Source organism: Aptenodytes patagonicus, chromosome 1 (assembly GCF_965638725.1).
Source record: "Aptenodytes patagonicus chromosome 1, bAptPat1.pri.cur, whole genome shotgun sequence".
NCBI classification, from domain to species: Eukaryota; Metazoa; Chordata; class Aves; order Sphenisciformes; family Spheniscidae; genus Aptenodytes; species Aptenodytes patagonicus.
Genome location: NC_134949.1, coordinates 84,669,589 through 84,691,466, shown reverse-complemented (window position 1 = coordinate 84,691,466; position 21,878 = coordinate 84,669,589). Strand labels below are relative to the sequence as shown.

Sequence of the window (21,878 nt, the reverse complement as noted above, 5' to 3'; positions counted from 1 at the left end):
CTACTGAGCTATCACAGTTTTTCTAGAAGAGCTGCTGTACTAGAGTTTCATGAAAAAAAAGTATCCAGAGCTTTCCTCAAAGGAAAAAAATAAGCTTTCGGTTCAGTAAAAAAAAAAAAAAAAACAAAACAAACAAACCACCACAACAAAAAACCCAACCCCAAAACTTTCAGCTAAGTTGTTTACTTTCCTTAGAACATGCAAATGGGTACATCGGAAAAGTGATAACTGAAAACATTTTGCTTTTCAGAAGTTTTCACCCATGTCTTTTAGATCAAGAAAGTTTATGGCAGAAAACATCAAGTTTTATTTAATAGGTCTTTATTTTCTGTGTTGTAGGAAAAGAGAAAATTTCTCTCTAGTTTAAACAATAGTACATGAGACATCCCAGTGTTAATACATTTTTCTTTCTTTTAAAAGTGAATCTACTGGGAAGTAACATGCTGACACAGCCTGAGACCAAAGGGCCAGCCTGTACATTATGTACATAAATGTCAACTGACATTTATGCTGCTATAAGGAAGGTAGGAAGCAGGTTCAGGCCTGCCCAGTGTATTTAATCTAAGCTTCCAGCCCAGCCTCTGTGAGTTTCTGCACAGGATCCCAATGCTGATCCTAGGAGTGGGAGAATTGGTTTGAATGCAATGTTGAAATCTCATGGGGACCTGAGGACCTGATTGCCTCCTGGTCCTTTTCTCCGTATTGAAACTTGGTGTTGCACAGAGGAGACAGCAGCGTGGACATCACAGGGTCTCCAGCAGGTCTGGAAAGCCTGTCTTTTAGGAACCATGATGAGAAACCAAAGCAAAGGTGAGAGCTGGGCCCAGTTTGTATATCAGCTAAACTCAGCCTTGCAGAAGGCCAGGCCAACCACCCCGACCAAAGGTGCCTCCAGAGCCCGATCTTGTTTAAACCGGCCTGGATCAGGACAGAGCCAAGGGAGGACATCAGAGCTTCTTAATAGCACAGGCAGGGTCAGCAGTAACGAAGCAGGGTATGCTCAAGCAGCATTTCTTTTTTGAAAGAAACATAGAATCATAGAATCTTTAAGGTTGGAAAAGACCTCTAAGATCATTGAGTCCAACTGTCAACCCAACACCACCATGCCCACTAAACCATGTCCCTAAGCACCTCATCTACACATCTTTTAAATGCTTCCAGGGATGGTGACTCAACCACTTCCCTGGGCAGCCTGGTCCAATGTTTAACCACTCTTTCAGTAAAGACATTTTTCCTCACATCCAATCTAAACCTCCCCTGGCGCAACTTGAGGCCATTTCCTCTTGTCCTGTCGCTTGTTACTTGGGAGAAGAGACCAACACCCACCTCGCTACAACCTCCTTTCAGGTAGTTGTAGAGAGCGATGAGGTCTCCCCTCAGCCTCCTTTTCTCCAGGCTAAACAACCCCAGTTCCCTCAGCCGCTCCTCACTGGACTTGTTCTCCAGACCCTTCACCAGCTTCGTTGCCCTTCTCTGGACACGCTCCAGCACCTCAACATCCTTCTTGTAGTGAGGGGCCCAAAACTGAACGCAGTAGTCGAGGTGCGGCCTCACCAGTGCCAAGTACAGGGGCACGATCACTTCCCTACTCCTGCTGGCCACACTATTTCTGATACAGGCCAGGATGCCATTGGCCTTCTTGGCCGCCTGGGCACACTGCCGGCTCATATTCAGCTGGCTGTCAACCAGCACCCCCAGGTCCTTTTCTGACAGGCAGCTTTCCAGCCACTCTTCCCCAAGCCTGTAGCGCTGCATGGGGTTGTTGTGGCCGAAGTGCAGGACCCGGCACTTGGCCTTGTTGAACCTCATCCAGTTGGCCTGGGCCCATCGATCCAGCCTGTCCAGGTCCCTCTGCAGAGCCTTCCTACCCTCGAGCAGATCAACACTCCCGCCCTACTTGGTGTCATCTGCAAACTTAGTGAGGGTGCACTCAATCCCCTCATCCAGATCATTGATAAAGATATTGAACAAGACCAGCCCCAAAACTGAGCCCTGGGGAACACCGCTCGTGACCGGCCGCCAACTGGATGTAACTCCATTCACCACAACTCTCTGGGCCCAGCTGTCCAGCCAGTTTTTGACCCAGCGCAGAGTACACCTGTCTAAGCTGTGAGCCGCCAGCTTCTCTAGGAGAATGCTGTGGGAGACTGCATCAAAGGCCTTGCTGAAGTGCAGGTAGACCACATCCACAGCCTTTCCCTCATCCACTAGGCGGGTCACCTGGTCATAGAAGGAGATCAGGTTGGTCAAGCAGGACCTGCCTCTCATGAATCCGTGCTGGCTAGGCCTGATCCCCTGGTTGTCCCACTCATGCCTTGTGAGCGCCCTCAGGATGAACCGCTCCATGATCTTCCCCGGCACCGAGGTCAGGCTGACAGGCCTGTAGTTCCCTGGGTCCTCCTTCCGGCCCTTCTTGTAGATGGGCATCGCATTGGCAAGCCTCCAGCCATCCGGGACCTCCCCCGTTAACCAGGACTGCTGATAAATGATGGAGAGCAGCTTGGCGAGCTCCTCCACCAGCTCCCTCAGCACCCTTGGGTGGATCCCATCCGGCCCCATAGACTTGTGAGCGTCCAGGTGGCGTAGCAGGTCGTTGACTGCTTCCTCTTGGATTATGGGGGGTTCATCCTGCTCGCCGTCCCTGTCTTCCAGCTCAGGGGGCCAAGTACCCTGAGGATAACTGGTCTGCCTGTTAAAGACTGAGGCAAAGAAGGCATTGAGTGCCTCAGCCTTTTCCTCATCCTCGGTGACAATGTTCCCCCCCACATCCAATAAAGGATGGAGATTCTCCTTGGCTCTCTTCTTGTCATTAATATATTTGTAAAAACTTTTTTTGTTGTCTCTAACGACAGCGGCCAGATTGCGTTCTAGCTGGGCTTTTGCCTTTCTCATTTCCTCTCTGCACGACCTAACGAGATCCCTGTACTCTTCTTGAGTCGCCTGCCCCTTCTTCCACAAGTGGTAAACTCTCCTTTTTTTCCCCCCCGAGTCCCAGCAAGAGCTCCCCGTTCAGCCAGGCCGGTCGTCTTCCCTGCCCGTTCTTCTTACGGCACATGGGGACAGCCTGCTCCTGCGCCTTTAAGACTTCCTTCTTGAAGATCGTCCAGCCTTCCTGGACCCCTTTGCCCTTCAGGACTGTCTCCCAAGGGACTCTCTCAACCAGCGTCCTGAACAGGCCAAAGTCCGCCCTCCGGATAGTCCATGGTTGCGGTTTTGCTGCCCCCCCCTCCTTACTTCACCAAGAAGCAAGAATTCTACCATTTCATGGTCGCTAAGCCCAAGACGGCCTCCAACCACCATATCTCCCACCAGTCCTTCTCTGTTAGTAAACAGCAGGTCGAGCGAGGCACCTCCCCTGGTAGGCTCACTTACCAGCTGTGTCAGGAAGTTGTCTTCCACACACTCCAGGAACCTCCTAGACTGCTTCCTCTCTGCTGTGTTGTATTTCCAGCAGATGTCTGGGAAGTTGAAGTCCCCCACGAGAACAAGGGCTAGCGGTTGAGAGACTTCTGCCAGCCGCTTGTAGAACGCTTCATCCGCCCCTTCATCCTGGTTGGGTGGTCTATAACAGACTCCCAGCAGGATATCTGCCTCGTTGGCCTTCCCCCTCATCCTTACCCATAGACACTCAACCGTACCATCATCACAATCATTGAGCTCTATACAATCGAAACACTCCCTAACATACAGGGCCACCCCACCGCCTCTCCTTCCTCGCCTGTCCCTCCTGAAGAGTCTATAGCCATCCATTGCAGCACTCCAATCATGAGAGTCACCCCACCATGTTTCTGTGATGGCGACTAAGTCATGTCTCTCCCGCTGCACAATGGCTTCTAGCTCCTCCTGTTTGCCGCCCATGCTGCGTGCATTGGTGTAGATGCACTTGAGCTGGGCTATCGATTTCGCCGCCGGCATCGGCATACCACCCCTAGGCTCATCTCTAGTGAGCCTAGTTTTATCCCCTTCCCCCTTCGAACCTAGTTTAAAGCCCTCTCAATGAGCCCTGCCAATTCATGAGCCATGATCCTTTTCCCCCTGTGAGACAGCTGGACTCCATCTGTCACCAGCAGGCCTGGTGCCATGTAAACCTCCCCATGATCAAAAAGAGAGAAAAGGAGATGCCCCAGAAAAACCAGGGAGAAGGGACTGGAGAATGCAGAGGGAAGGAAAGGAAAAAAGGGAAGACAGGCAAAATAAAATCAACGCCTGACAAAAACATAAATGAAGGCACCAGACAGATTTTTTTTTTTCTAATTCCTATGCCTATGAAAAGAAATCATCTGACTGCAAAACAAATGCACTGCAGAGCAGACACTATCCAAACAGTGGCCATGGTGCCATAGCCCCCCTTGCTGAGCTGTGGGCCTACCTGCCTGAGCATCCCATGTCTTAGGGAGGCTGGCCAGGCCTCTGCCTCTGCCCCTGCCAGCCACAGCAGGAGAGCTGTGGGCCATGGGATCCCCCTGGCCTCCTGCACTGCTCCCTGAGGGCGAGCTCAGGCCTTCCTGAGCCGAGCACCATGGAGCTGCTCTCTGGCCACACAGGACCTCAGCCCTACAAGCCCTCCCAAGGGACTGGTCTTCCCCTGGGCTCTGGCATCCCCACAGCGCCAAGCCCTTAAGCTTGGCCTTAATTGGCCTTAATGGCCCTGACCAGCCTCACCTGGGAGCTCCTGCATTGAGAGACAACACCACAACTCTGGAGAAGAACAACATGTTTCTCTGGCAATTGGCAATATTAGATCACAATTCTGTACAATCTTTCTGATTCTGGAACTGGAGAAGAAAGACCCCTCTGGCAAAAGGTTCACACTGGGGGTCTGTAATTGGAGAGGCAGCAGGGAACAGTTTACAGGGTGCTGGACTAGCATTTGGGAGTCACAGGCTCAGTTCTCAGCTCTGCCACAGGCTTCCTATGTGACCCTGGACAATGCACTGTGTCTCTGCACTGTGTCTTGTATGCAGGAAATACTGCAAAACCAACAGTGTAGAAAACTAAGTTTAGCCATATGTACTAGAATGGGACACCACTGATAAATGGCGAGTGGACAAATACCTCAGCAATGTATTTTTTACATCCTAATGTTATCACTTCCATCTTCTGTATGTTGCCTTTCATGTAGTGAAACCGCAGCCAGATTTCTCCCCTTGTCTTCTCCAGGCTGAATAAACCCCGCTCCAACAGCCTCTTGTTGTGTATCATGTGCTGCAGACCGCACACATCTTAGTGGCTCTTCTCTGGACTTGCTCCAGCTTGTTAACATCTCTCTTGCAACGTGGAGCTCAAAACTAGACACAGTGTCAGATGTGGCCTCACAAAAGGGAAATAAACACTTCCTTCGATCTGTTGGCTATGCTTTTGCTAATGCAACTCAATATGCCATTGTTTTTTTAATGGTTGCATTGATAGTCTTTCTTACACTAAGGAGTCTCAGAGGGTAAGGAGTGGCAAAGGCAGAGAGCCTATAACCCGGGGATTCCCCTCCAGCCTCTCAAGGGAACTGCCAGACATTCATTTAAGACAGTTTTGTGTAAGAGCATGACAAAGGGGTGAGGTTGTTGTCTGGATTTCATAAAGTGATTTGCAAACAAATTAAACTGTTGTGAAACAATCCGGTCCCTACGGAGCTTAGCAATACTCAATTCCATTCCCACTGTTGCTAAGGAAAGCAGAGGATATTCAGCATCTTTGACAGACATTTGCAGGCCATGATCTAAAGATGTCTCAGTGACTTCAGAATGCTGGTCAGTATTGGCCATGTAACTTAAGATATGTTCATAAAAGGAAATAAACAGCCCCAAATCTCTTTTGCATTCTGTTTTTTTGGTTTTACTTTTGGCATTTACTGAAGCCACCCTGCTCTGCATCAGTTTAAGCAATGGAGGACAGAATTAGGTCCCAGGTGTTTAACTACAGATGACTTTGTTCCTTGGAAAAATGACCCAACTGCAAGCTCTTGCACCTCATGTTTGGAATCACAAATGACTCAGCAGAAGCCAAGAGGACATTTGGTTTCCTTGTCAGAATGCAAGAGTGAAGGAGGAAGTAAGAATCTCTTCCAGCTGTTGGGTAACTGAGGGGGAGACTGAGGCTAAGACAGTGTGGGAATCTCTAGGTTTAATATATATAATGCAAACTGGAATTACAGTTAACTGCAGTGACTGATCCTGGCTGATGAAATAGCTGTCACTGGAAAAAAATCCTGAAAACAACCAGCAAAATATGCAGCCACAAGCAGAGATTTCTTTTTTCTCTCCAGCCAAGCTCTCCATGCAGCTCAACCCAAAAGCATGTTTGTTTTGGAAGCTGTAGTCTGCTGAAAAGTGTTTGGCCAAAATCCAAGGGGCCAGTAAGTCCAGATGAGCTGAACAAGCTGTGTCCTTGGATCATGAGATGTGAACATATTATTCAATCCTGTATTGCATGCATGCATATTATTGTTGGTTATTTTTTGTTACAGGGTGTGGACCAAAATGCCTTGATCAGGACTAAATTTCTGTCCCTTAAATTAACTGTTTACAATTCACAATTTTATTATGTGCTTTTGACTTCATGGACCAGAGCTCGCAGCACTAGAATAGCTCCTCCAAGGACAATGCGACCATGCCGACTTACGTCAAATGAGAAATCATTAGCGATAATGTATAAAACAACAGGGTTGTTTGCAATTATATTTGTTTCAGGGCTGTCTGGAGCAGAGCATCTATTTTTTTCTTAAATATTTGTTATGAGAACTGATCCATCCTGAGTCATTCCAGGTGATCGGAGCCTGTTTTTTTCCTGGGGTTACTCTGTCTGTGACCTGGGCCCAGGGCTCACCGCGCCAACACAAATCTTCCAGTTTATTGAAGAGGCAATAGATCTGCTGCTAAAACATAAGGAAGGTAGTTATGATAACCACCATAGGCGTCATTCAGTGAGATCGTCATATTTTTCAATAGCACTTTAACTACCTCAGTTATCCGGTGAGGGACAAGCTAGCTTACATTTACCACAGGGTCAAAACACAAGCCGTTACTGCAAAGCAGTGGACACATGACAAATCCTTACCCTACCTTGACCCTTGGCAATGCTTCTGTGCAGCCAGGCGTTCAGATCTCAGGCTGAGCTGATGGAACAGCAAGTAGCACGAGCAACTTATTTGACTCTAACCTCATGATGTTGCCTGGTTTGATCCACAGTCCCTTAGTGTAAATATGGTAAGTACTTCTGCACTTTAATATAACCATGTAGCTAACCCTATGCAAAAGCACTAAATCCCAGTGCTAGACTAACAGCAATAGGGAAATAGGAACCTTTACATAAAACAAAGAGTTTTCCCAAAATAAAACAGTCAGTCAGCCTACTTTCAGCCCCATTGCAGTGTAATACAATAGGAGATGGATGCATGAACTGATTTTCCGCTGAGGCTGTTTATCTGGATCCTCAGTATTCCTAAGGGCCTAGAAGCAAGCACACCAGGAGAAAGAATATGCTTCTTTAAACAAGGCACACTATCTGGGTAGACAGGTCAGCAGAACTGGGTATACCAGTGACGGACAAACTGTAGCACAGGGCAGATTTCAGAATCTAAACAGATAAGCTACAGCCCTTCCATGCCAGCTCACCATAAAGCAACACTTTGCAAAGGCAACGACTAGAGTGATAGAAAATGTAGGAAAGGCAAGGGGACATGTGTAGGGCATGTATGGGTGCCACATTCTATAAATCTTGAACAAATCTGTAGACATTTTGTTGCAGATTTTAAAGAGAAACTTGCAGATTTCAAAAGAAGACAAGGATAATATCAAATAGGATTTGTTTTCTACACCCCTATAACAATCAACATGCAGATCTGCGAGCCACTTGGGTGCCTGTGAAATTTCTTCTGTACGAAATTTCTTCTGTATGAAATTTCTTATGTATGTTTGCATTCTGCACAACCTCAGTTTATGCTGAGCTGGTCATCAGCTGTCATGAAGGTGTTAACTTGAATTCATTTCCATTCTTTCCCCAGAAGTGGAGACTGAGGGATGAATGAACCATGGAGCAAGGGGTCTTGAAGTGACATCAGTATCAAAGAGACATAGTCATGTTCAGGCTAGGCAGGTGGGCTAGCCAGCCTCTGGCATCTAAGAAGGTCCATTAGGGTTACGGAAAGGATAATAAATAAGATTTTTTTTATTGAAAAAAAAGCGTTAGGTTGCATTTCTAAGTTTAAAAAAAAAAGTCAGCCAGCAAATCCTTGTTTTTGGAAAACTGAGCAGTTTGATGAGAGTCCAAAACTTCAATAAAGATGATAAAAACAGCCTGCTTGTCTTCTTTGAAACAGAATGCCTTTCCCAACCAGTCCTGGCATGACACCAGCTTGTGCCAGCTGTGAAAATGGCCAAAGATCAGTAGGGCCTGGGTGCAGGATCAGTGTCCCAGCAGCTGATGAACCTGTGCATCCAGGCCACAATGCGTCACTCAAGTTCCTCCTTTCCAGCAGCGTGACAGGCTAAGAAGGCAACATGAAGAACTATCGTCACTGCAATACACAAAGAAATATTGTAGCTGTGAATCTACCTGAAAAGCCATTCTGTGATGGAAAACCTGAATCAGGGGCAGAGTTCGAGACATATCTTTTCAGATTTCCATCCAATCTAACCATTACTTGTCTATATGCCTCAGGTGCCCCCATCACAGAAACGCCTCAACAGACCCCAGCTTCTGAGCAAAGCTGAGCTAACACAGTTTTAGGTGAAAAAATGAAGTCACTGTTACTCATCTTGTCCTGCCCCTTACAAAGGTTGATCTCCATGTTGCTTTAAAGGAGTCCAGAATCACATATTAGTCTTGCAGTAGGGAAACCTTTCTACTTCCCTTGCATTAGAAGTACTGGGTACAAGAGCAATGTTTGGTTCAGTCATGGGCTTCTTCATTTACTGCTTAGGTTTTCAGATTAAAAAAATTACTCTTAAAACTTATGGAGCAAATGTTTCTCGAATCAAATTTTAGTTTCAAAGAGATCCCACTAAAAAATAAGTCTCAGAGCTAAAGAGCAACCCATGCAATTGCACTGAAACAATTCTAACCATATCAGTCACATGCTATTACTGCCCCACAGCAAAAAGGACCTTGGCTGATGATGAGGTTGTCTGCATATTTTGTCTTTTGACAGTTTCACTGCATTCCCCCCTCCCTCTTTGCATTTTCCATTCTTCGTTTCTTTAACCTAAGCCTTTCCATCTCTTCTTCCAGAGTGCAAAGTTGAGAGGAACATGAACCCAAGAGAGTGGAGTAAGTTTAAAACTAGGTTAGAACAAATTTTATTATCTATTCTCATCTTCTATCTAACAAGGGGAAATTACCCTATTAGTTTATTGGAAACTGTCAATAAATGCAGTGGGCATACATTACCATCCCCACTATCCATAGAGATGACTGGGAGCCAATTTGCTCACTTTTTTTTTTTCTTTTCTGACAAAGGTAAGAAGTATATTGCATGTTCTGCTCCTGCTTTATTAGTTTTAATTCCTCCTTTTTTCAGTGGCATTCATTAACCTAATGTCACTCTGTTTGGTTTGCAAACACTACTCAGAAATGCTTTATAGTTGCATTTCAAATCTGTTTCTCAAAATCTTTTGTAATATCAGTGTATCTTTTAAACCTTGCAAGGCTGTTCTTTGTTTCTTTACGTCTGAAACCAAACTGATGCTAGAGAGGTCAATTTTTAACATGTCATCTCTTCTTCAGAAAAAAATTCAGAACTTGCATAATCACTAAAATTCAGGTGCAAAGCTGTGGAGGTAGACTGGTGAGATTAGACTGCCTAGACATTATCTTCACTTAGGTCTAGATCAAATATCATTGCTGTAAAGTTGAAAACTTAAGGGTTGTGAATACTGTACTGAATTTTTCCTCCCAAAAACAGATTTAGAAACATAAAATAAGAAAACTATCATTAAAAAAAAAAAGTGTCTTTTAAAACATTTGCTTCTGCTTATAAGGCTGCCATCTCCATCCCTCCTAACCCCTTGTGGAAGGGCATGCATTTCTCAAGAGTAAACTCATTGCAGCTGAGAAACCAAATGTCCTTCAAAGACTGCAAGTAGTTTGCCATGCTAGCAAACTACATTTTACAACATTGGACTCCAACCTAAGTGCCACCAACCCCTACAGGTTTTTACAAGAGACAAGGAGTTCACACATCTAAAGAAATGTATGTAAAGCTGAGTTCTCTACTTTGTGTGTGTTGATGTGTAGAAGAAAAAAAAAAATCCTTGACCAGTTCAATAGCAACACTGTTTCAGTAGCATTTGGCTATGAGGGTTTGGAGTCAATATGGCGACCATAATAAAACATTAAATGTGATAAGACCATCAAGAAATTTAAGTTCTCCTCAACCCTGAGCACCCAAATGCTTCTGTTTCAAGTCTGAAAAAGGGCACAGGAAAAGGATTCCCCAAAAGCACACTTCCATTTCTACTGACTTCGTTTCCAGTACTAAAGAGAATTGAACAGAACTGAAAGGCAACAGAGCCGCTGTGAGCAAAATGCTTCACAAGCAGCTGAGCGTCAGCCTTTGAACTAGAGTGTATCCAAGAGGAGTCTTTCAGAGGCTGCTTTTTATCTTTTTGCTCCCTTCCCCTGCAGATGAAAGGAAAGATACTATAGTTATCTTACTGTTTTAAAAGAAAAAAAAAGAAGCAACATCTTATTGATTCTTTCAGTGCCATCGGCTCCTGAGACACTTCAGCTGCTGGTTCAGATGCTGCGCACCCCTGGGGATGCCTGCCAGGGTTCTGCCAGCTGCGGGTGGCCTCTGCTGGCTCTGCTGCCCTGGGAGCTGCGCCCAACCCATGGTCAACCCGCCGGGCAAAAGCCGCCTGACGCATGTTTAATGTCCTTCTCATCTCAGGTCCGATAGGTTAAAGAGCATTTAGTTATACCGCATTAGGGAATATAGGAAACAATGGAGATGTATCCACGGAAGACAGAAGGGTCATGCAGTGAAACAAGGGATGGAGAGGTGCTGCAGGTTCTTACTGTCGGGCATATAGATTTTATTTTATAGAGGGTGGACTGAAGCAAATCAAGGTGTTCAGGCTGGGGTCTGAGCAGCAGGAGCAACAATCTGAGGATGCTCAGGGAAAGCACGGAGGGATCTCCATGTAAGAACTCAGGTTGACTTGGGCTGTCTAGTTTTGAGGAGAAAAAACACCTAAGAGCTGATACAAGTATGCGTGTAGGAGCAGAATTAATTTAAAACTCTCACTCTCATGGTACATTATATGAAATTACAAGTTGCATACTGAGACTTCAAAATATTTTTAAATATATATACATATTTTAAGACACAGATTATCAGGAGAACTTACTACTGCAAGACACTGAGAAAGGTCATTTCATTCAGCCACCTGCATCCTTCAAGCAGATTACCTCAGAGTTTGCTCACGTACAAAGAGCAGCAGCTCCCGCAGCCAAACGTGAAGAGAGGTCTGTCTTCGTGCCCACTTCCTTCACTTTCTTGGTGTACCCCTTCACACCTCTACCTCCCACCTTGACCACTTGCCTCCCACAGACTCCTATCCTAGGACCCACCCTCAGATCCCCACCATTTTTTTTCATTTCTCTCACCCTAGGCCAAGTACATCCCCTCATCTATGTAACACCAAGCATATTAGCTGATCTATGGGGTTGCTTGTGTCCAGGTGCTGACCTGAGCTGTAGGAGAAGCAGGTCCCCACATGTGAAAGGGGCTTCCCAACCCCAGAGGAACAGGTGCCACCACCTGGGAGACTCCATTTCAATAAACTAGAAGCATCTCTTTGGAAATGGAGGGCATCAGCAGCTCTCATCACAGATTGTAACCATTCTCTATTCCACAATACCTAAGAAAATTCAGACCCTTTAAAATGACAGAAACACTCCCTGTTCAGAAAACACAACCTTTTAGGGACTGGTTCTGCTTTGACTGGGAGCTCTGCCAAGGATTTCAGCTGGAGGAGGAATGAGGCCCTTCATTTCAGTTAGAGCAAAACAACACAAACAGCATCACAAATCCCATCTGGGACATTTACAAGCAGGGAAGTCTGATTTCTTATCTACCTCCTCCTCAGAATACAGTGAAATATTGGGGTTTTCTCTTTCTGCCTGTCGTTGTTGCATTAAATTTTGAAAGTCCATAGTCTCTAAAGCCACTGGTAAAAAGCTGCTCCGCATTTGGACTTGTGAACCGGAGCTGAAAGCTTATGCCAGTCTTCTGTCTGACTGGAAAGAAAGTGCCAAGAAGAAAAGACAGGCGCTTCTCAGGAAGACCATACATCCTGCATCCTGTAGAGAAAGGCATTGAGAAAGCTACTCTAGCAATATCACTGTCTGAGCTGTCTGTGCAGGTGACTTAGCACTTCTGAAATTGGAAATGGATTTCCAAAATGTCTACTATGTAGAGAAAGGGTGAGGGGAAAAAATAGAAGACCCAAGACAATATATTTGGCACGCACGTTGCAGAAACTGCTAGTACATGCTGCGGTCCCAGACCCAGTGGGCTGTGCTTACCTCATTTGTTTCACGTAGGTGAACCTAGCCAGGATGTTTTCTTTAGCCGTGGGCAGTGTGACAAGAATGGGACATCCAAATAAGGTCACTCAGGATGTGTTTAACAACACCGGGTAAAGTCTGTGGCAAAGGCTCATGCACACACATACACACAGAGTATCCACTGTACATACCGTTGACTTAGTGCGTCATTATTCCTAGAATAACTTCTGAAGAGGCACTCCACCCTTGTATTTGCAACGCTGAAGATGTGATTGTCCCAGAGCCAGTTATTACAGTGATTTTAAGGAAGAGGAAGAAGAGGGAAGGGACCCTGATTTCTCTGACCTCTTTGAAGAGATGCAATGCAATGAAAATTGTTAAAAGCAGAGGTAGTTTCAAATCTGTCAGCCCAAACTCCCTTGTGATCTTTGAAACAGCAGAGAGCAAGAGGCTTCCTGAGGCCATCCCAGAAAACCAGATAGCACAGCGTTCTGCAAAAGGACAAGCCACACACCTGTTTAAATACAAGTCAATATGCTTTATTAAGCAACAGTGCCACAAGTGCTCCTACATGATGAAAGGTAGGCCAGCACTGTGAGGGAACGTGCGTTTTTACTCATAGGAGAATCCTGGAAGGCAACCCCATTATATTGAGTATGAAACACATTTTTTTAACCTGCAAATTTTTGATGGTGCACAAAGCACTTTCAAGGGGTCTGCAAAAGGTAACTGAGAGCAAATCACTTGTAGTAACTTAAATTTGTTGTAAAAAAGCTTGCCTTTTCCTTCTAAGTCCTCTGCAGCTGACTGAAGTGATAAGCAATAAAAGGAAGGGGTTACTTTGCTAGCAGCTGGACAAGGGATGACATACAGTTGCTGAGATCGGGATTTTACAAATTTGAAACGGTAAGTTTTGATCAAAAAATTACCTAAGGCTGAAACTCAAAGCAGTCAAAATGGGGGAAGGTCAGATCCCAGGCTGCTCCCATGACCCTAACTCGGCTCCTTCTGTGTACAGTTTTGGGTATAATTTGCAGTTAAATGATCATATTTAAATAAGTAACAAAACTTTCCAGTGAACATTTGCTTCATTCATCACAGAAAGTTACGATGTTCATTTACAGATATTCAGTGTTTTGTGTCCCATTTGCTGTGTGCCCTGGGCTAGCACTCCTAGCACACCCCGTACCAGCGAGGCACAAGCATTACAGCTGTCACAGTTGAGGCATCTGGCCCAGTTGAGCTCCCAGACTAACCGGCTTAGCCAGATCTGTGCTGCCTCTGAAGCAAGGAGCAAGGAGGCAGCAGGAGCAGGCCTGGGATGAAGGTATGGCAGAGAGAGGGAGGGGAATGGGACCCACTAAGGGGCAGAGCATCAATGATTTTCTCAAATAGATTTCAGCCTGCAAGCTGGGACCTGTCTTAGCCATCTTTTCCTTTCAACCTTGCTCTGAAGTGAGAATTTCCTCACTTTACCTCCGTGGTTCCCGACATCCATCATGGGTGGTACCTCGGGACTGTCTCCCAGCTTCCTTTGCAGGATGCTTCCAAGGAAAGCCCTGCGCCATTGTGGCACATGACACTGGCTGTGTAGCATCCCTGCAATGGGAAGTGGGAAATGTGGCAATGTGGCCATCCTGACTGTCGAAACGTCTGCAGTCAGTCCTAAGGCATAGGTCGGCCCTGTCCTTTCCCACCAGCATGCCTCCAGCTCCACATGTGCTCACACTGCTGTTTTCACAGCACCCACTTTCCCTCCTATCTGCTTAAAAGTGTAGGCTCCTCCAGAGGAGAAATTGACCTATTTCCACGTTTGAACAAAACTTAGCACTAGCTGAATTATTCATTTGGACTAAGGTAGCAGTTAAAGAAGAACAGCAGTTCTGAGTTTGCTGAAATATTTTTGGTCTTCAAATTCAGTTACATTTTTTTCTTCCCTCTAAACCAAGCAAAATCTGTAAGACTCTGCAGCTAATTCTTTACAGAGAACTGAGAAAAGCTGTCTCGATTAGTCAAACATCTCAGAACAATATAGAGATCTAAAAAAGCAGTATCAACATGTGGTAAAAGTTGCAGAAATATTGTTGCTACTGAGGCAACAGCATGACAATACAAGAGAAGAAAGATTGTCATCACTTCTGTTAGACTAACAGACACAGCTGAAAAAGTAAGCTAGCTTTCATACACCTGGTTACTTCATCAACAGCTGAATGAGTAGGAGAAGGTAAGTGGCATACCAACAGAAGGAATAAATGGATCAGCCTGAAATAAAAAAGAAATGGACCGTTAAAAAAAAACACATGCAGTGGTCATTTATAGGTTTAAAAAAAAAAAAAAGTCTATGAAAAGGCAAAATTTGCATTATCATCCTCACAAGCAGAGACTTACATAAATTCACTTTAGCCCAGCAGCTTAAACAGAACTCAGCAAAGTCTGGAGTTTTGCTGACCCTGTGGGAAACTTCTGAAAATGTCAAACAGTTTAAGCATGTGAAAGTAGTCTTTGCTCCTTTGACATATAAAAAAATAAAAAGGCTGCTCACAACTGGCATGTGCTAAAATGGGGTTTGAATAAATTTTTCAAATATCTGAGAACTGTTTCTCTGCAGCTAAGACACCGGAGAGAGATCAGATCAGTGCATAATGGCAAGCACAGAAAGATTTCATGATGAATGTGAAATATCAAACCAGGAAAACTGCATTCATAAAAGAATCACAAAAAATTCCAAGAGGACACACTATCCTATAAGTGCCTCTCGCAGAAACTTTTGCAACTGCTTCTGAGGTGTACACATCCACATTTCCATGTTAGTCTAATGAAAGGGAGTAAAAGAAAAACAAAACAAACAAACAACAACAAAAAAACCCCAAAATTTGCTTTAATACCAGAGTGAAAAACATTGGTGGATACTTCAACACTAAATAGATACATCACTTTAAAAAAAAGAAGAAAAAATAACCCTCCTTTCCTTCCAAGCTACCTTTCAAATTAAAGCATTTCAGATGTTATAACCAGTAAAACATCTAGCTGAGATTGCCTCTCAGCGAATGTCAGTCCACTCAGTTTAAGATATGACCCTTATACGCTTTGGCTAAAAAATGCTGTCATTTACACAGGTGTATATACACTGACGCAAGCCTCTAGATTTACACAGGTGTGACAGAAGAATTTGGCAGAGTTTTGCCAATTTTAAACAATAAAAAAAAATCAGATCAACTTTTGCAGTTGGTTACAATTGTATCAATCCATAATATGTTGGTGCTGATGGCACTGCTCCACAGCTTGTTAATGAAACTAAGCATTTTGCGTACTGTGTCTGACTAAAGGCTGTAACTGAACCCAAGACTGCTACAATTAAAAGCCTCGGGTTTCTTTAAAAAAAATTATTAATTTATTGTTCGGAACTCTTTTCAGTTTTGTATTAATTTTTGAAAGAAACCTTAACACAGTCTAGTTTTATGACCTGTTATTCCTATCATCATTGTTTTACCCGTATACACAGTGTCCCATTAGTACAGCATTTTCATACAACAAATGGAACCGTATTATTTTAAATCAGAAAATTTGTTTGTAAAGCCGCAGAACATTGGCAGGACAACTGAAAAGCAGGCATTGTGTATTGGAACACTTTTTAACCTCGCTGTCCATTTATTGCTTTTCAGCTTGATCATGTCCCTTTGTAGTTCTTCCAAGCTTGCTTGCTGTACCAGAAGTAATAAAAATGTGCCAATATGAGTGATTTCAGGTTTGATTCAGATCCTAGATCTACTGGCCATGCTAACCTGTATGACTCTGACTGCCAGCTAGATGTGCAATGCAGGAACAAACTTGCAGTTTTTAAGTGTTTTACAAGTATTGCAGCTGTTTGGACAACTTTGAATTATTTAGGTGAGTAAAAATGAAACAGGAGAAATAAAAGGGACAGATTATTTGAAGTGGGTTGTGCTCATATCAAGTTTCCTTTGCTTAAATGGAGCAACACAAATATCAGCCCAACAGTCTCACTGCTAAACTTACACCATAACAAAGGGGGAATCAGGCCCAGGACAACCTGATACCAGCTTTTGATACATTTGCAAAATACTTTAGCAGTATTTCATGTTTCCACTAAATCAGAATGTATTTTGGAAACGGAGAGGGCAGGTGGGAATCTGAATAAACATATCTGAGAAAAAAAGGTAACTCGGGTCTCAAGGGTCATTCCCTTCAGTAAAAGTAAAGTGCAGTGGATTGCTCTTCCTGGACCTAACAGTAGGGGCGTGGGAAGCTTTCAGATGTCACAGGGTTGTAGATAACATTTGAACATATGATTAGCTTTCGTGAGCTGTCTTTAGAAACCTTACATTTTTCCCCCCCGCACCTTAGCCAGAGATCCTTCCCTTGAGGTTTCGGGACACTTAAAATGTTGCTTTGACAAAAATCAAGGATGTGGAGAAGTTTTTCCTGTGTGATGTCACTTTGCTGCCCTTTATAAGCCTCTGCAGAAAAGAAGGGAACCTATCTGAGGATTCACACTCCAGACACAGGCGACCAAGGGAAAGCGAGAAGCACAGAGGCGTATCAAGTTGCAGATACCGACCAACCGCTAGGAACGGCGAGCCATGCCGCGGACCAGTCCCTACAGCTGCCTGGGGTACACGCTGCTGGTGCTCTGTAGCCTGAAGGCTACCCTCGCCTTTCCCAACTCCTCTCCGCTGCTGAATCCCAGCTGGGGGAATGGAGATCACCTGATGCACCTCTACACAGATACAGAGAGGAACAGCTTCCATCTTCAAATCAACGCTGATGGCTACATTGATGGTGTTCCTCACCAAACCATTTACAGTAAGTAGCTTACTATGGATCCTCAGTCTTCACTGGAGCAGGAGAGGGAGAACAGGACTTTTGCTTTCTCACTACTTCTAAAAAATCCCCTCCTCTCATTAGGCAGGCGGACAGAGGAGTATAGCTATGGGATGGAAAACATACATAATTATAATCCTCCTTTTGTTTAACAAATAAACAAAATCACTCCAAAGAAATATAATGGATGGGGAATTTCATTCCTCACCTAAGAGAAATGAAGTCCTATGGTTCCTGTGATACTCTGCAAGCAAAAACTACCTGAATTAGTCTTCACTTCATGATTTTACCCACAGCTTCTTGTGGAAGTTCCTATTAGAGGTTGGTGATGACATCCCCCAGATAGCTACTTCCCATTGCAGTGACAGTATTACCAAAGGAACTGCACTGAGGGAACTCACCACAGCAGTGGTGGAAATCTAATAGCATCCGTAAAATCTTTATTTTGGGGTAGAGAGCAGATAACTACTAAAACTAACTCTAATGTGCATAGAACATGGGTATGCAAAGGTCGATTAAAAAGGGGGAAACTGCAAAAGGCCAGACTGTCATAAAGGAAGTGCTAAGCCTTTGGGGTTCATGAGAAGTAACTATTCCCGTCGAGTTTATTTTCATGGAAAACTAAGGTATTCTTCCTTTGCTGAATACCTGGGCCCAACTCTATAGTTAATAGAAAAATGGGGAGTTTTTAAGTTCTTCCATAGCATTTCAAAAGTACTTCTCTTTCAGCAGCACCCGAATCACAAGTAGCTAGGCATCACAAAGTCATGTTTATTATTATTGCTGCATAGTGTCTTCTTCATCCACTCAATTAAAAATGTAAGCATATGTAATGAAGTTTTTACATAAGTATATAAGGAGCAAAGGATGTTTTTAAAAGTTATAATTTAATCAAGGAGAAAAAAGGATCAAGTTCTGCTATTTCATTTTTTTTTTTTTAGGAATACTAATGAAACACTTGCAGGGACAATGGCACTGTCTTGTTGTTATTCTTCCTGCATATTTAAAGGTTTTATAAAACTCATTTTAGGTATGTTGGTCAAGAACCAGTACGATGTTTTAGAGAACAACAGCCAGCAAAATAACATATTTTGCCCATATCTGCCATAAAGCAAATACACCAGTATTTGGAATGGTGGAGCAGGAAGGGTGGAAATCAGACAACAAAAGGGGTCACGAAAAGGAGAGTGACTGAATCTCTGCCAGGTCACCATGGTACCACTGAGACGCCAGATAAATGAGAACTGCAAAGTTCTGCCCCAGGGCTGCAATAACCCCCTGCAGCTGCACAGGCTGGGAGGAGGCTGGATGTGTACAGCCCTCCTGGGTAGGACCTGAGGGTTACAGCAGGCACTGAGTCAAACATAAGTCAACAGCACGCTCACTTTGAGAGGAAGGCAAACCGCCTACTGTGGTCAGCAGATCAAGGAAAGTTGTTATTCCCACTTTACTCGGCACCGGTGAAACTGCTCTTGGAGCACTATAGCAACCCCTGTTCAAGATAGATGTGGAGAAACTGGAGCTGGTCTGGCAGAGGGTTTTCAGGATGGTCAGGGGCCTTGAGCACGATCTATCGGGAAAGGTTGAGGGAGCTGGGCTTGTTTAGTATAGCAAAAAGGAGGTGAAGGATAATCTAATACCACAGGGCAGTCACAAAGATGAGGGAGACAAACTCCCCTTGGTAGTGGCCGATGACAGAACTAAGGGTAATGTCCCCAGACTGTGGTTTGGGACTTCAGAGGGGATGTTAGGGAAAAAAAGTTGCCTTTGGGAGGTTAGTGCAGCACTGGAACAGGGCACCTGGAGAGGTGGTGGCATCTCCATCCTGGGGGCTTTCCAAAACTCAGACAGACAAAGCCACAGCTAACCTGGTCTAGGGTGGGCAATAGTCCCAGGACACATGGGACTGAGGCAGAGTGGGAGGTTGATTCAGACCCCCAGAGGAGACTTCCAGCCAGAGCATCTGTGGATCTGTAAGGCAACAGTGCAGTGTCGAACCGGGTCCTGGATTTGACATCTTTGTTTTTCTAAACAGGTGCCCTACTGATCAAGTCCGAGGGTGCTGGCTCAGTAATAATCACAGGTGTGAAGAGTGGACGCTACCTATGCATGGACACAAAAGGAAACATTTTTGGTTCGGTGAGTGACCTTTGCTAAGACTCAAGACTGAAAGGCAGGTGCAGTCTGCTAGTGTGGCGCCTATTTCCTCAGCGAGGGCAAATCTGTATAGCTATGGTAGGAGGATGCAGATTTAAGCAAGCTGAGGACCTGCCACTTAGGTTAAACTTTCCTCTCTTCTTTGATTGTATTGAGTTGTAGAGCTGACAAAAATCATCTGAGATCCTGCTTGGGTAAACGAGGGAAGAATGAGATCCAGTGATGGACCAATCTGAATTCCTGCTGTAGCGTAGAGCCATGGGTTGGGAGTAGCTCAAACAATGCAGCCCTTTGAAAGAAAACAGTGTTATCATTATAATACCTTTGCTGAGAACATGGGCATGCATCTCAGATCTACATTTGACTAAGCCTGAGTTGTCTGAGTTACAGAGCTGGCAGATCAGAAAAACACCTGCTGCAAGATCTCATCCCTCTTTCCGTCTTTAATCGGCACTTGTCATTCACCAAATCCCTCTGCTCACAGGTGTCATATTTTTTTCCCTAAGCATTACTTCAGTCAAGAGGACTGCGTGTTCAACCACAGGACGCTGGAAAATGGATATGATGTGTACCAATCTCCTAAACACAACTTCCTGGTTAGCTTAGGCAGAGTTAAACAAGCTTTCTTCCCTGGTATGAATCCACCACCATACTCCCAGTTTTTGTCCAGGAGAAATGAAATCCCTTTGTTTCGATTCAACACACCTGAGCCCCACAGAAATACTAGAAGTGCAGATATCGATCCAATGGATCCTCACCAGATCCTAGTCCCGCAGAGAAAGGTCTCCGCATTTGGATCTCAGTTGCAGCAGCAAGCAGATTTTTCCCACATGCCCAGAGAACCCATGAGAATCAACCAGAACGACGTGGTCAACCCAGATGACCCACATGCTATGATGGATGCCAGGAGGTACGCAAGTCCTCGCTTTTATATTACAAGATAACTGTGGCCCTGCCACTTGCAAATTGAAGACATGGGCGAATATAATAGGCAAAAGGAACTGTCTAGCACACTCAGTCTGAATGTCAAAATGGCTATTAGAAACCTGAAAGACATTGGGAAAAAATTCTTAATTCAAATTTTGTACTTACAGACGACAGTTTACTGAAAAAACAAGTTGGACATTTTCTAGTTGAGGCTCTGTTTTATGGAAAGAAGATACATTTTTGAAAATAATACTACAAACCAAACATTTTAGGGTCTGAATCACCTTAAGTACGCATCAGTGAAAAAAAGAATTCACTTGAATGAAATGAGAAACTGATATCACGTTACTGATGTAACTGGGAAGAGACCTGGAGCATCTGAGATTCCAACACAGACAGGGAATCTTCTTACTAGCACCATCCCTGGCTGTGCAAGCACAGCAGACAAACCGACCGATAGTGTGTTATATTATTATATAAAAATGACTATATTATTTTTACCTGTTAAGTTGGAGCTTCAGTCTCTTTTCACACCCATACAAGTCAAAAAGTGACTACTCTGCTGTCATAGGAGCAGCACACATGCAAAACTGGAGTAACTGACAGGATAACAGGACAGGACCAATAGTCTTGTGTGGAAAGAGTCATTTCTGACACTTACTGAATCCAAGCTGAGGTTTGGGAAAAAAAGAGGAGAGTCTCATTGTCTCTCAAGTGCTTCTCTATCACACTTCTATATTCACTAAATTCTAGCATCACAATATGGAAATATAACGTAGAGACATTCGTTAGTTTTGCATATTTCCAACCCAGAGAGAAGTATCAGGATTACTAATAATCAATAGTGTGTTAAACAAGATGGTTTGTTCTGCACACTGCTGAACTATACAGGGGAAAAAAACATCCAAAAAATTATGCCTTATAGGCATCAAACTATTAATAGCTCATGAAGACTCTCATCCAATGAGTGAAAATTAGGTTTGTATTTAGGAAGGGAGAATCTAAGTTTAGCATCTATGTTTCTGTTTAGTTCTGAGCAGGTATCAGATGCTTTATACTTGTAAGAGTGAAATTACTTTAATATTAATCAGGAGATCTCTAATGTTGACAAAACCTTTTCCCTAGATTGGTATACATTATGAGTAACTTTACCTATCAGAATCTAACCTCCATATATACAACTGAAGTTTACAAATCTTTAGTTAAGATGCGATATCTGCAGAGCAGAGCTTTTTATTGTTTAGGTGTCAAATTGTTAGCTGGTAGAATTCAGTATAGCTTGGTTGGTTTTAATGGAGCTATATTCGTTTCCACAAGGGCTCCAAAAACTGTGTACAAACTTAGCTATTTTTCTCCCTTATTTCTTTTCATTTTGATTTGATCTTCCTGTAATCTTAAATCTGTGCGGTTTTGAAAAAGTTATTCTTGATGTGCTCTGCAGAAACCAA

The 21,878-nt window shown here is 44.0% G+C and overlaps 1 protein-coding gene across 1 annotated transcript; it reads left to right on the top strand.

Moving 5' to 3' along the window:
* The first annotated feature begins 17,105 nt into the window (after window positions 1-17,105).
* FGF23 (fibroblast growth factor 23) lies at window positions 17,106-20,447 on the top strand. Its single transcript, XM_076328789.1, has 3 exons — window positions 17,106-17,328; window positions 19,382-19,485; window positions 20,010-20,447. The coding sequence occupies exons 1-3, from the start codon at window positions 17,106-17,108 to the stop codon at window positions 20,445-20,447; spliced, it is 765 nt and encodes a 254-aa protein (XP_076184904.1).
* The last annotated feature ends 1,431 nt before the right edge of the window (window positions 20,448-21,878 follow it).

Bases quoted from the DNA above. Each gene is read 5' to 3' on its own strand.
- FGF23 (XM_076328789.1), top strand. From the start codon at position 17,106: ATGCCGCGGACCAGTCCCTACAGCTGCCTGGGGTACACGCTGCTGGTG. The intron at 17,329-19,381 runs GTAAGTAGCTTA...TTTTCTAAACAG, and splicing joins TCCTCACCAAACCATTTACA to GTGCCCTACTGATCAAGTCC. The intron at 19,486-20,009 runs GTGAGTGACCTT...TTTTTCCCTAAG, and splicing joins AAGGAAACATTTTTGGTTCG to CATTACTTCAGTCAAGAGGA.